Source organism: Xyrauchen texanus, chromosome 12 (genome assembly GCF_025860055.1).
Source record: "Xyrauchen texanus isolate HMW12.3.18 chromosome 12, RBS_HiC_50CHRs, whole genome shotgun sequence".
Classification (NCBI taxonomy): Eukaryota; Metazoa; Chordata; class Actinopteri; order Cypriniformes; family Catostomidae; genus Xyrauchen; species Xyrauchen texanus.
Window position 1 is genome coordinate 46,293,431 of NC_068287.1, and position 14,944 is coordinate 46,308,374.

Genomic DNA, 14,944 nt, shown 5'->3' on the forward strand with positions numbered 1-14,944 from the left:
TCAAAAAACAGACAATTGATCCTAATAATTACAATTACACTCAAAATAATAATTTAAAGATTGACATATTTCACTTTTATAAAAGTTCCATTATATTTTAAGAGTAATTTTAACAAAATAATAAAACAACAAAAACTAAATTTGTGAAGTTTGATTAATTTAATGTAATTAAATAATGACACAGTACATTAATTGATTTAATTTTGTGTTGAAACTGAAATGGGAAAATCGATTAAAAATATTTTTGACAATTAATCATCAGCCAAATACTCCAATAATCGAAGCCCAATGCAGCACTTTCACCTCTACATTTTTCATGAATACAGTATTTAATAAATTGAACATCTGTAGACGGGACGGGGTGTAAGGAGTGTTTGGTTAGAGATCACAGATTTATGAAACACAGAGTCAGTCATTGAATTACAGCTGAACTCTTCTCGTGGAAGTCGGCGGTTCTTGGCCAGAAATGTGAACCAGACTTTATGTTGATAGACAACACCCAAGATTAAGCACATAACAGGCCGAACAAGAACTCCAGAGTCATTTCAGAAAAATCCCTAAAACTACATCCATCAAACACTTCCTGCCTCACCTGAATTCTCCATCTGTCAATCACTCAACCTTCCCTCACCCCGTCTCTCATTAACGCTCTATTGTCCCGAGATTCCTGCTCGGTGACACAGGTGGACACACCCTCTCTCGAGAGAGAGAGTGACAGGTGTCTGGGAGTGTCTTGAGGAATGTGGATGTGGCGCTCTTGGAATTGTGCCTCTTCTCCAGGAATCTCCGCACAGCAGGAAGAGATTCCAGTTCATTGAGACTTGCGCGCAGACAGACCTGATAGTTACACCCAGAGCGCGGGCGGTTCATTCTCTTTAAACAGTCAAGCGTGTGGCGCTACTACAGCAGCATCAGGACACTTTGTATCGTTGATATTTTGGGCGGCTGCTTTCTGTTGCTCTTTGTCTTTCTTCAAGTTTATGCCGATCATCTGGCCAGTCTTGTTTATATATCATACTCAAAGTGATGTTATTACACTGCACAGACACTACACAGACACACTACATAGACACAACAACAGACACTACACAGTTACATTTATATAGCACTACTCAAACTCAAACACTTTACATAGACACTACAGAGACATCTACACAGACACACCACCAGTATGCAGCATCCACCTGGATGACTACGACAGACAGCTACATAGCACACCACACAGACACTACACACACACACAGACACTACACAGACACTACACACACACACACACACACACTACACAGACACTACACAGACACTACACAGACACTACAGCGATGAGCTACTAGCAGACACTGACAGCAGACACTACAGGCAGGACACTACAGTAACCACACTACACAGAGGCACTAGGCACTTAATGACTACATAGAGTCAGACCGTTACATCAGACACTTACATAGGACACTACACTGAGACACTACACAGACCACTGAGCACCCATGACCACCTACACACACTACAGTAGACACCTGGTTTACACAGGAGTCTCCCATCCGGTACTGACCAGACTACCTGCTACTAGTGAGCACTACACATGCCTACGTATACGGACACTACACAGACACACACTACACAGACACACTACACAGACACTACATACACACTACACAGACACTACACAGAAACTACACACACACTACACAGACAGTACACAGACACTACATACACACTACACAGACACTACATACACACTACACAGACAGTAAACAGACACTGCACACACTACACAGACACTACATACACACTACAGACACTACATACACACTACACAGACAGTACACACACTACACAGACACTACATACACGCTACACAGACAGTACACAGACACTACATACACACTACAGACACTACATACACACTACACAGACAGTACACACACTACACACACTACACAGACACTACACAGACACTACATACACACTACACAGACAGTACACAGACACTAAACACACTACACAGACATTACATACACACTACAGACACTACATACACACTACACAGACAGTACACACACTACACACACTACCACAGACACTACACAGACACTACATACACACTACAGACACTACATACACACTACACAGACAGTACACACACTACACACACTACACAGACACTACAGAGACACTACATACACACTACACAGACAGTACACAGACACTAAACACACTACACAGACAGTACACACACTACACACACTACCACAGACACTACACAGACACTACATACACACTACACAGACAGTACACAGACACTACACACACTACACAGACACTACAGACACTACATACACACTACACAGACACTACACAGACACACTACACAGACACTACATACACACTACACAGACACTACACAGACACTACACAGACACTACACAGACACTACATACACACTACACAGACACTACACAGACACTACATACACACTACAGACACTACATACACACTACACAGACACTACACAGACACACTACACAGACACTACATACACACTACAGACACTACATACACACTACACAGACAATACATACACACTACATACACTCTACATAGACACTACATACACTCTACATAGACACTACGCATTATAAATGGTGAATCTATGTACTGATGATCATTGTCCCATGTGTGTCAAACATGTTGAGTGATCCAAACATCATCTGCAGCCTGAAACTGAACTTTTGATCAGATTTTAGGAGTGAACGCACTTAACTGCATAGAGAGCTATAGGATGCTCCCTTGCTCCCTATTTAGTGTATGACTTAACCTCCAGTGTGCTGTCTGTCTGCACTGGTCTCAGAACAGTTATAGGAGAGCTATAGGATGCTCCCTTGCTCCCTATTTAGTGCATGACTTAACCTCCAGTGTGCTGTCTGTCTGCACTGGTCTCAGAACAGTTATAGGAGAGCTATAGGATGCTCCCTTGCTCCCTATTTAGTGCATGACTTAACCTCCAGTGTGCTGTCTGTCTGCACTGGTCTCAGAACAGTTATAGAGAGCTATAGGATGCTCCCTTGCTCCCTATTTAGTGCATGACTTAACCTGCAGTGTGCTGTCTGTCTGCACTGGTCTCAGAATAGTTAGAAATGCTCCTTATTTTCATCATAACTCCATATAAAACAAAATTATTCATCTTATGGATGAAGCAATTTATTCTCAATGTGAGCACAGTGAATATTGGATATTTTAGGAAAATGAGCCTATAGTCCACATACATGGTCATTGTGTTTAACAGAGCGGCGTTTCGCGATAAATTGCTTAAATGTATAAAATGGCATATCGGATGAAACTAGAGACTCTAAACTAAACTTTTGACTCAAACAGGTTTCAGTGTAAAAACTTAATGAGGTTTCTCACCAGATGTAGTTTTGTTGGTGTTTCTCCCAAAGACAAACTCTGCTGTGGTCAGCACCATGTTGTTCTGTCACATGAGTTTAACCCTTCACTGACAGCACAGAGTCTCCTGAACTGGTTGGGTTAAATTAAATTAAATCATGCATAACCTATAGCGAAAACCAAAACGTAATGTCCACGCACATGGATATGGGGTCTCAGGAGGTTAAAACGAGATACATTTGGAGAAGCAAAATGAAAAAAGATATTTTGTCTTGTTTTCAGAGAAATCTAAGAAACGTTTGCCATGGATGCAACTATTTTAAAGGGCAAACAAGGCTATTTTTCCAACCCCCATGGCAAATAGTGTTTTTTATGACCTTTGAGCTGAAGTAAGATTGTCTCGGATGCAAGTAAGAACAAAGTCGGATGTGGATTATTACTTTTATAGATCTGACTTCCGACCATTAAGGCCATTGTTCGACGTAACAGCAACGTTACAGTTCGTTTATTTGACCTTTAGACGTTCAGTCGTCAACACAGAATCCTCCTAGCAACTCTAAACTATACATTAAAGTTGGTTTTAAGTTATAAGCTAACCTTAGTTTTAGCTCATCTAAACATGCGCTTGACATGGTAACATCAAAATTAGATGGTTTATTCCAGTTCAAATCAGCATTAGATTACACCACTGAAAGTAACAGGCTAACATTCTGTCTAACATCTGCTTTTGTGCTCCACAGAATAGAGAAAGTCATATGGGTTTAGAACAACATGAGGGTGAGTAAACAATGACAGGAATTCCAATGTACTGCACACTTTCACTTTTTACAGTAGAAGGAGAATCCCTCAACAATTATCAAACAATCATCGCAGTACTGACTCATTCGAGTGAACAAATAACTCACATTCTCAATCCGAGACAATACGATCAATTCCAGATCAAACACACACCTAGAAATACACACTGACGGGCCGCAGCGGTCCTGAGTAACACACCCATTTTACATGGGCCGGTTACTACACACAACAGCGCAAACCTTGTTCTTTTGGGGAGGAAATTGTCTCCAGAAATGAGCTATAAAGCCCTTCATTAGACAACATTTGGGAAAATGCTTCATAAAATGCCAGTGTTGTCTCTCCGGGTTCGGCTGTGTGTTTGAGTTACTCTATAGTAAGTACAACTGGCTTTATATAGAAACAAAGGAAGTCTTTGGTAAGTCCCCACAGCTAAGTAAACAAGTGAGTGTGATGTAAGAGGGGGTGCACGCTGTTTTGTGTTCGTCTCAGCTCTCATACAGATGTGTGTTCAACCGGATGCATGAAACACACGCTATGACCTGATTAGCTGAACTGCATCAGTGTGAAAGAATAGCTGTGACTCAGTGAATAAACGTGTATCACAAGACACACAAAACACAATGTAAGGACAGTTTCTGTTCCTCAGTTTGTGCTCTAATATAGTTCCTAAGCTCACATATGTATTGCAAATACACATGAAATCCATCAGAACACCCCCAGCCTTGAGACACCGTGAGATAACAACACTTACATCCACACTGCTATTTGGATACCACATATTTAAGCATACATATTAACCCTCCCATGATATTCGGTCATTTAATAAAAAAAAAAAAAAAACAGACAGACAGAAATTACAAAGTGAGACTCTAAAACATATTCAGTGCAAAACACACACACACACACACACACACACACACACACACACACACACACACACACACTCACAAATATGCATACATGCACACACACATACAATGCAGAACACACACGCGCGGACACACACACATTCATACACACACAATGCAGAACGCACGCACGCACACACACCAAAGACCCCCTATTTAGCCTTAACAGACTGTAGGGGCAAGTGCTGTTAGCGAGCACCTATGAAGGCCGGAACAGTACAAGAGGGGGTGGTGGGTGGCCAGCAGCACGCCCGACCGCCTTTGTCTCCCCCAGTGGCGATGTTTTACACACCGCACCAGGTACTCATTTTAGGCTGAGTCGACCTAGGGGACCGGTTCAGATAATCGTCACTGGTGTTAGCCAGCGGGAATCGAACTCAGGTCGCCAGGTTCGTAGCGCAGCGCGCTAACCACTACACACACACACACACACACACACACACACACACACACACACACACACACACACACACACACACACACACACACACACACACACACACACACACACACACACACACACAGAACCACATATAGCGACCACGAGGGGGTTACCCCATGTGACTCTACCCTCCCTAGCAACCGGGCCAATTTGGTTGCTATGGAGACCTGGCTGGAGTCACTCAGCACTCCCTGGATTCGAACTGATGACTCCAGTTGTGATAGTCAGCGTCAATACTCGCTGAGATACCCAGACCTCCACGTTTAGTTCATACTTATAGTCTTGTGATGTTTATTGTCTATTGCACAGTTGTGACATCGGCAGTTAGACATCAATATTAACTTTCAGCAGTTCATTGAAATAGTCCAGCGGTGTCAAATACAAGTTTAAATATTCAATGTAGTCTCTCAATGAAAAACTGCACGCATCACATTTAAAGTAGTTTAAAACAGTTTCAGATCAAGTTCAGTATTTCAGATGTCAACGACCCTATTGTTTATTTATCTTCCGTACTGTTCCTGGTATTGTCTGTTGTGCTGACAATAAATGACTAGTTGTCCATTTCTAAACGGCTCTCTGGAGTACTTCATTGTGATTGGTCGACGGCGGCGTTCTGCTGTCATACCGCAGATTCACCTCTCTCACATCACTTTACTCTCAAACGATCAAATCATTTCAACAAATCTATATTTCATGTCAATCTAGTGGTTTAATAAGCAGGATAATGTAGTCATCCGGTCTTTATCTCAAAATAAACCCCTGCAGGTGATACAAGACGTGTCCTGAATCATCCTGTCGGTTCATTTAAGATAATGACCAGCTTACTCAACCACTGTGTGTGTGTGTGTGTGTGTGTGTGTGTGTGTGTGTGTTATGTATGAGTGTGTGTGTGTGTGAGTGATACCGCCCATCCCAGCCATAAATATAAATCACATCAGTCACCGAGTGTTATCACAAACACACTCTAGTGCAGTATAACTTCCAGGGTCAAAGGTTGAATACATACTGTAAAGGCTGTGATTTGTCTTTCTACTCTACCGTAACTTGTAGTAAGAAGCATGTTATGTTGAGCAGGGGTTCCCAGAGGCATATAGAACTGAATTCAATTCAATAATTCATTTAAATAACCTTTACATAATAACATCATTTTTAAAATGCCAAAATCTGTGATATGAACTATACTGGCCTCCAAAAAATGTATATGGACACTTAAATGTCACTTTTAAAAATGTCTGAATGTCATAAAATACAATTTAAAAAAATTATAACTGTTATATAAAATGCAAAAAATGCATTTGGACAGTTAACAAATGTCTCAACTTAATAATAATAATAATAATAATAATAATGGTAAAAAGGTATAATAATTAAAGGTCCATTCAAATGTGCCACAGTGACCAACAAAAGGTATTTGGACGCTTCAGTCACACTTAAAAATGTCTCAATTTAATAATAATAATAATTAAAAAAAGTATAATAATTTAAATATAAAAACAGCAATTTAAATGTATTACAGTGACCCCTAAAACTACTTAAAATGTCTACATTTAATAATAATAATATTAAGAAAAGGTATAATAATTATATAAATATAAAAAGGGCCCCCAAAAAATATTTAGACATTAAAGTCACACTTTAAAAAGTCTGAATGTCATTAAATGACATCAAGTATAACAGTTATGTGAAAACGCCCATAAGAAATAATTTAAAAAATGATCAAATAAATGAACATGGAAAGATGTTGTAAAAGTCATCATACATTTTTATAATTTCTAGCTGTCAATAGTTTGGAAATCCCTTAAACAACGATCTAAAAACACCTGTCCATGTGAGTGCTGCTTATGTACTTAAATATCATATTATTCATTAAGCGTTTGCTAAACTGAGGGTAAACAGACTATATGAGGGACCACGATCAGTGAAAGAACATGAACAGCGGATGAAAGAACGAGTGTAACTTACTGGCTGGCCTTCACTGGGCTGTACTCCTTCTTCTTAAACATCCTGAGACCCTTGGCTGTGAGTGATCTGTCTCTCTCTGGGTCAGTCTCGCTCTCTGCTGTCCCAGTGTCTTGTCTCTTCTGTTATGGGTTTGTCACCTGTTGTAGCTCAACCCACTGAAACAGGTGTGTCACATTCAGTCACTGCAGGTGGACTGGCAATACCTGTTCCTCTCTGAATTGCTCTTTCAATCTATTCCTCTTCTCCATTCTTTGCACTGATCTGCACATATGACAGAACACAGGCCAGTCTTACACCAGTTACACCAGTGAGATAATTATTGCCAGCCGTTGATCAAACCGGTCTCATATGTGAAGATAAAGCACATGATGGAAGTTGCTCTGGAAAAGACATCATAAATGTCAAATTTTAATATCTTAAATAACACAAAGTTCCTGTCTGTGCTGCTTTTGAATGAATGAATCCATTTTCAACAGATAGAAATCACATTCATACAGTCATTTCACACTAAAGCCGTAAAATACTCTTACAAAAAGGTTTATTTTGTGTGTAGTTGTGTTCCAAAATGTGTCAGATCCGCGCTGCATTCTCGATGTTGCCACAAGTGGCGCTATTGTGTACGAATATAGTGTACACAAATAGTGTAAAAGCAAATGAGAGGTAAACAAATCATACATCCTTACCCTAATCAACACCTAAACACCAAAACTGCGGCGAAATGTACAATGCAGCACTGTGGCATGGCGGAGGGCGGGGCCGGGTCGTGATCATACACACCTGGTCCCTTATCAGGCTAATCAATCCTCTGCAGTCGGCCTTTATCTCTCTCGGAGACTTGATTAGCCTGATAAGGGACCGGGTGTGTAGAATCACGACCCGGTCCCGGCCCCGCCCTCTGCCATGTCACATTCCTCCCTTGTTCTTTCAGGCAGGGGAGCCCCCGGCATGACATACACCCCCCCCCCCTTTCCCTGGGGAGGGGCGTGCCCGAAGCCCCGTCTGCCGGTAGGTCATCCCCATCCACCTGAACGAGGGAGGGGACAAGGGGAGGGAAACAGAAATAATTAAATGGGGGTACTTCCTGTAACAGTGTAGTACCCCCCCCCAAAAAAACACTGTAAAATTGAAATGAGAGGGAAAAGGCCAACGCAGAGCTGCAGTGAGAGAGAGAGAGAGAGAGAGAGAGAGGAGAGAGAGATAAAACAAAAAAAACACTTACTCGCCAGTTCTCCGATACGCCGCAGCTTGTTCCTCGGCCACTCCTCCACCCTCTAACGGATGACAGCCGCGCCTCTACGGGCGGATCGGAGGCAGACCTCCAGCCCCTGATGGACAGAATGCCCTGCCACATTCTTGGGGAACAGAAGGAGTCTCCCCACCCCTGGCAGCGGTTCTCCCGCTCCAGGCGGTCGGCAGCGAGCCCCTCCCCACTCGCAGTCCGTTAGGAGACCCTTCTCCCCTCGCGGTCTGGTAGGGGACTCCTCCGCCCCTGGCAGCATCCCTGACCGCTCCATGCGGTCGGTTAGGAGCCCCTTCTCCCCTCGCGGTCGGCGGCCGTCGTCTGCTTCCAGGCGGCCGGGCTCCTCGTCCCCCTGCAGATGGGGGCTGCTCCATTGGGGTGGACTGTAGTGGCGAGAACTCTACTACGCCGTATCCCTCCTCCTTCCCGGATTTCGGCACCAGTGTAAAGCAGTTCAATGGAAAGGAGGAGGCGAGAACCGGCTTGACAATATAAATAATAGTTTTAATGATAAACTTAACAGACAAACACACACATGACGGACATGTCTGTAAACTATCTCTCTCTCTCTCCCGCAACATCCTCCGCAGGCGGCCTTTATCCCTCTCGGAGGCTTGATTAGCCTGATAAGGGACCGGGTGTGTAGGATCACGACCTGGCCCCGCCCTCCGCTCTGCCACAAGCACGTACAACTAAAATGTTGTTATCGGAACGTCCATTCTATGAGATAAGGCGGCATGAATGGGCGGCTGTGGCTCAGGTGGTAGAGCGGGTCAGCTGCCAATCACAGGGTTGGCGGTTCGATTCCCGGCCCATATGACTCCACATACCGGAGTGTCCTTGGGAAAGACACTGAACTCCAAGTTGCTCCCAATAGCAGTCTAGCCATCATTCACCCTAATAGACTCAACAAATCAAAGATTAACCCAAATAACCAGTGAGCTAGAGGAATTATGATATTTATTCATCAATGAATTAGACTGAATACTTTTGAGTCCAGCTTTCTATTTATAATGATTCAATGCTTACTACTGCACATGTAGTGGCCCTAAAACGTAATTGGACATTTAATTGACCCTTAAAAATGTCTGAATGTCATTACATGTGTCATTTCAACATTTGAAACAATAAAAAGGTGCTTAAAGTGTTAAAGTGTAAAAATCACCAAGACACCAGTTGATTCAAAGTCATTGAGCAAAAATGACACTTTAAAGATATTCAAACGTTTGTAATTGTCACATTCTGCAATTTCTCCTATTTAATGAATTTCTGGGTGTCAAACTGAGTGTTTTGTGTGTCTGTGTTGTGAAAGTGAGGAATGCTGTTCATCCAGTCAAATGAGTGATATGACTCTCGCTCTCCGTCTTTCACTCTTTTATCATCATGCCAAAAACAGTCACGGTATTCACCCGCTCGCTGTCTACACTCATACAGACTGTAATTAAGACATTTGAGTGTTGTGAGGGTTATCTAAAGGCACTGTGATGTCTGACCCCGAGTGACAAACATTTTCTTGTGTCTCAGACATATGGAGTAAAATCTTTGGGAATGGCTCGGGGTCACATTAACACACAAGAGCAGACCTGCCCAAACCAACACGAGGCAGCTTGTTATCGTACATTAGTGCTGCTCTCATAATTACTGTAGTGTGCTTCAGCCGGGACACGTCTCAGTGTTTACAACCCTTGTGTGAATACAGATCAAAACAACAACACATGGGATTCATATGTCATTTTGTGGTGTGCATATTTAAAACATTTGAATTGACATGAAAAGACACGAATTCTTAATTTTGCGATATATGGAGGAAATCACGAGCCAGTCATATCAGACACCTTATAAAAGCGGGTTTATTCTACATGGAGAGGGTCTCCTTATGGGGGCGGCCATGTTTGAATCACATGACCAGCTGAATACTACTCGCTTAATCCCAGTAACCGTCCTGTTATTGGACACTTTACACCTTCCAATCAATTCCCAATTGAAAAAATAAATCCCCACCCTACCCTATTTCTACCGAATTACATATCCTTGGAGATGTGTCACATTCAAGTAAAACGGGTTACGATTGGCCGTTCATGTTGACTTTAAGATTTCATACTTTCAGATATTTAGAATGATAATATATGATTTAATATTTGATGTAATTGATTTATTTTTTTAATTTGCATGTATGTATTGTTCCTTCCTTTGTTGATTTATTTTGTTCAATTTCAGCTATAGATGTGTGACTTTGGCCTTATTGCAATTGGAGATTTTGTCCACTTTGTGTTGTGGTCTCTCTCTCTCTCTCTCTCTCTCTCTCTCTCCCTCAAATTCAAATGAGCTTTATTAGCATGACTGGTGCAGCATTGGCCATTACATGAGCAATGAACAAAATAATGATTATATAGTACATAAAGAAAATATCAATCAATAAATACTTCTTTATTTTTTTTTTACCAAACTTTGTCTTAATGTTTCATGATTTGGTAATGCCGTACAATGTGGTGCTATTTGTGGTAATTGTGTAAATAGACAGATGGGATGTTGTGATCACAGTGCAACAGGAAGTGTTCTTCTGTCTCCACCTCACAGTGAACACACTCAATTTAATTCAAATGAGCTTTATTGGCATGACAAATTGTACATTGTATTGCCAAAGCATTTATATGAGCATGAAAAATAACAGAGTAGAACAAATTCTGTATTGAACAAGTGTGTAAAAACAGGGAAAAAATAAATAAAATAAACAGTGTATATATATACTTTCAGTGGTGTTTGTGTGTGTACAAGAGTGTGTGACTGTGAGTGAGTGTGTGTGTGTGTGTGTGAGTGTGTGTGTATGTGTGAGTGTGTGTGTGAGTATGTTTGTGTGAGTGTGAGTGTGTGTGTGTGAGTGTGTGTGTGTGTGTGTGAGTGTGTGAGTGTGTGTGTGAGAGTGTGTGTGTGTGAGTGTGAGTGTGTGTGTGTGAGTGTGTGAGTGTGTGTGTGTGAGTGTGTGTGTGTGAGTGTCAGTGTGAGTGTGTGTGTGTGAGTGTGTGTGTGTGAGTGTGAGTGTGAGTGTGTGTGTGAGTGTGTGAGTGTGAGTGTGTGTGTGTGAGTGTGAGTGTGTGTGTGAGTGTAAATGGGTGCATCACTGTTTGGTCGACTCTTCTCTCTTTTTGTGGCAGGAATTGATGTATTTTGTCTTTTTGTTCACCAAGTAAATATTGAGCTTGTGCATCATTCTTCACCGTTTTGAAGTTGGGACAAATAATTTCAAATTTGGGAAAGAAGTGTTTGGGAATGTTATTATAATGAGGGCAGGTGGTTAAGAAGTGCAGCTCTGTTTCTATTTGTCCTTGGTTACAGTACGGGCATAACCTGCCCTCTCTGGGTATCAGCTCTGCCTGTATCTGCCCTCTCTATAGCCAGTGCTGTCTGTCTGTCTGTATCTGCCCTTCTCTATAGTCTGTCTGTCTGTCTGTCTGTATCTGCCCTTCTCTATAGTCTGTCTGTCTGTCTGTATCTGCCCTTCTCTATAGTCTGTCTGTATCTGCCCTTCTCTATCATCAGTGCTGTCTGTCTGTATCTGCCCTTCTCTATAGTCTGTCTGTCTGTCTGTATCTGCCCTTCTCTATCATCAGTGCTGTCTGTCTGTCTGTATCTGCCCTTCTCTATAGTCTGTCTGTCTGTCTGTCTGTCTGTCTGTATCTGCCCTTCTCTATCATCAGTGCTGTCTGTCTGTCTGTATCTGCCCTTCTCTATAGTCTGTCTGTCTGTCTGTCTGTCTGTCTGTATCTGCCCTTCTCTATAGTCTGTCTGTCTGTATCTGCCCTTCTCTATCATCAGTGCTGTCTGTCTGTCTGTATCTGCCCTTCTCTATAGTCTGTCTGTCTGTCTGTATCTGCCCTTCTCTATAGTCTGTCTGTCTGTCTGTCTGTATCTGCCCTTCTCTATAGTCTGTCTGTATCTGCCCTTCTCTATAGTCTGTCTGTCTGTCTGTATCTGCCCTTCTCTATAGTCTGTCTGTATCTGCCCTTCTCTATCATCAGTGCTGTCTGTCTGTATCTGCCCTTCTCTATAGTCTGTCTGTCTGTCTGTATCTGCCCTTCTCTATAGTCTGTCTGTCTGTCTGTATCTGCCCTTCTCTATCATCAGTGCTGTCTGTCTGTCTGTCTGTGCCCTTCTCTATAGTCTGTCTGTCTGTCTGTATCTGCCCTTCTCTATAGTCTGTCTGTCTGTCTGTCTGTATCTGCCCTTCTCTATCATCAGTGCTGTCTGTCTGTCTGTCTGTGCCCTTCTCTATAGTCTGTCTGTCTGTCTGTCTGTCTGTATCTGCCCTTCTCTATCATCAGTGCTGTCTGTCTGTCTGTCTGTGCCCTTCTCTATAGTCTGTCTGTCTGTCTGTATCTGCCCTTCTCTATAGTCTGTCTGTCTGTCTGTCTGTCTGTATCTGCCCTTCTCTATCTCCAGTGCTGTCTGTCTGTCTGTCTGTCTGTATCTCGTCATGTGTTTCCTCAGTTTGTGGTCTCTGACTGTACTCAGGTATTCTGCTGTCGTGTAATCTCTGTTTAGGGTCAAATAACATTGTAGTTTACTTTGTTTTTGTGTTGTTTCATTCCAATAAGTTCTGTACTTTTCTTTTTGTGTGTTCATCATGTGTTTGTGCCGGATTGTGTGGATGAGGGTGTCCGTGTCCTGAGGCTGATTATTGTCTGTGTGTGGAGTCTCAGGACCAGCTGGATGATGGGACTCTTCTCAGCGTTCACTTCATGGTCTTTAAGGGCTTTTAAATGATAAGAGTTGGGGTCACTCAGTTTTAGATGTTTCCAGAATGTAACTGCTCGTTTCTCAATGTGGATTAATAGAGGGTATTGGCCTAATTCTGCCCTGCATGCATTGTTCGGTGTGTTCCTCTGTACTCTCAGGACACTCTTACAGAACTCTGTATGCAGGGCTTCAATCGGATTTCTGTCCCATTTGTCAAATTGGTGATTTAGGAGAGGACCCCAAACTTCACTGCCATATAATGCAACAGGTTCTACGGCCAAGTTGAGGTTTCCGTTTGCACTGAATTTCAGCCCGAGGTAAGTGTAGTTTGTGGCATGATCAATTTTGGTCGTACCAAGGGTGAAATTGTCTCTTTCCCTGACATCTGGGTCTTTTCTCGAACGTTATTACTTTGGTTTTAGTTGGGTTAATGGTCAGGGCCCAGGTCTGACAGAACTGATGCAGGAGGTCCAGGTTCTGCTGTAGACCCTCTTCTGTTGGAGACAGCAGGACCAGATCATCTGCATACAGCAGGAACTTTATACTGGAGTCATGTAGTGTGAGGCCAGGAGCTGCGGATTGTTCTAGGAGTTTCGCCAATTCATTAATGTAAATATTGAAGAGGGTCGGTGATAGTGGGCAGCCCTGTCTCACACCCGCCCTTGAGTGAAGAACTCCGTTTGTTTATTGCACATTTTAATTGCACATTGATTGTTTGAATACATTGTTTTTATGATGTTGTATGTTTTGCCCCCTACACCAATTTCTGAAAGTTTAGAAAGAAGGCCTTCATGCCAAATTGAATCAAAGGCCTTCTGGAAATCTACAAAGCAAGCAAATATTTTGGTTTTGTTTTGGTTGATGTATTTGTCAATCAGGGTATGTAGGGTGAAGATATGGTCTGATGTTCTAAAATTTGGTAAGAATCCAATCTGACTTTGCTCAGGACATTGTGCTCTGTAAGGAAGTGAACGAGTCTTGTGTTGATGATGCTGCAGAACATCTTCCCCAGATTACTGCTCACACAGATGCCTCTGTAATTGTTTGGATCTAATTTGTCTCCACTCTTGAATATGGGCGTTATGAGTCCTCTATTCCAGGTGTCAGGGAAATGACCAACACTCAGAACCAAGTTGAACAGTTTCAGTAAGGCCAATCTTAATGTGTGCTGTGTGTTCTTCAGCATTTCATTGAGGATGCCATCTGGTCCGTTTGCTTTTTTGATTTTTAGGGCCTGGATTTTGTCAATCAGTTCATTTTCTGTGATGGGGTAGTCCAATGGGTTTTGGTATTTACCAATTGTATGTTCCATATTGATCATTTTTTCATATATTTGAGTTTGTTCTGGGTTCATTTTTATTTCACTATAAAGTTGTTCAAAGTGATTTTTCCAGATGTCTCCATTTTGTATGGCTGTTTGTTCATGTTGTTTTTTATTCAGGGAATTCCAATTGTCCCAGAATGTGCTGATGT

The 14,944-nt window shown here is 42.1% G+C and overlaps 1 protein-coding gene across 1 annotated transcript in view; it reads right to left on the reverse strand.

The window, feature by feature from the left end:
* The window catches only part of LOC127652408 (envoplakin-like), a 24,805-nt gene extending 17,172 nt beyond the window's left edge, over positions 1–7,633 (reverse strand). Inside the window, 1 exon segment of the mRNA XM_052138530.1 lies at positions 7,498–7,633. Within this exon segment, the coding sequence (XP_051994490.1) occupies positions 7,498–7,538 (41 nt within the window). The 5' untranslated portion in view covers positions 7,539–7,633.
* Positions 7,634–14,944: the final 7,311 nt, after the last annotated feature.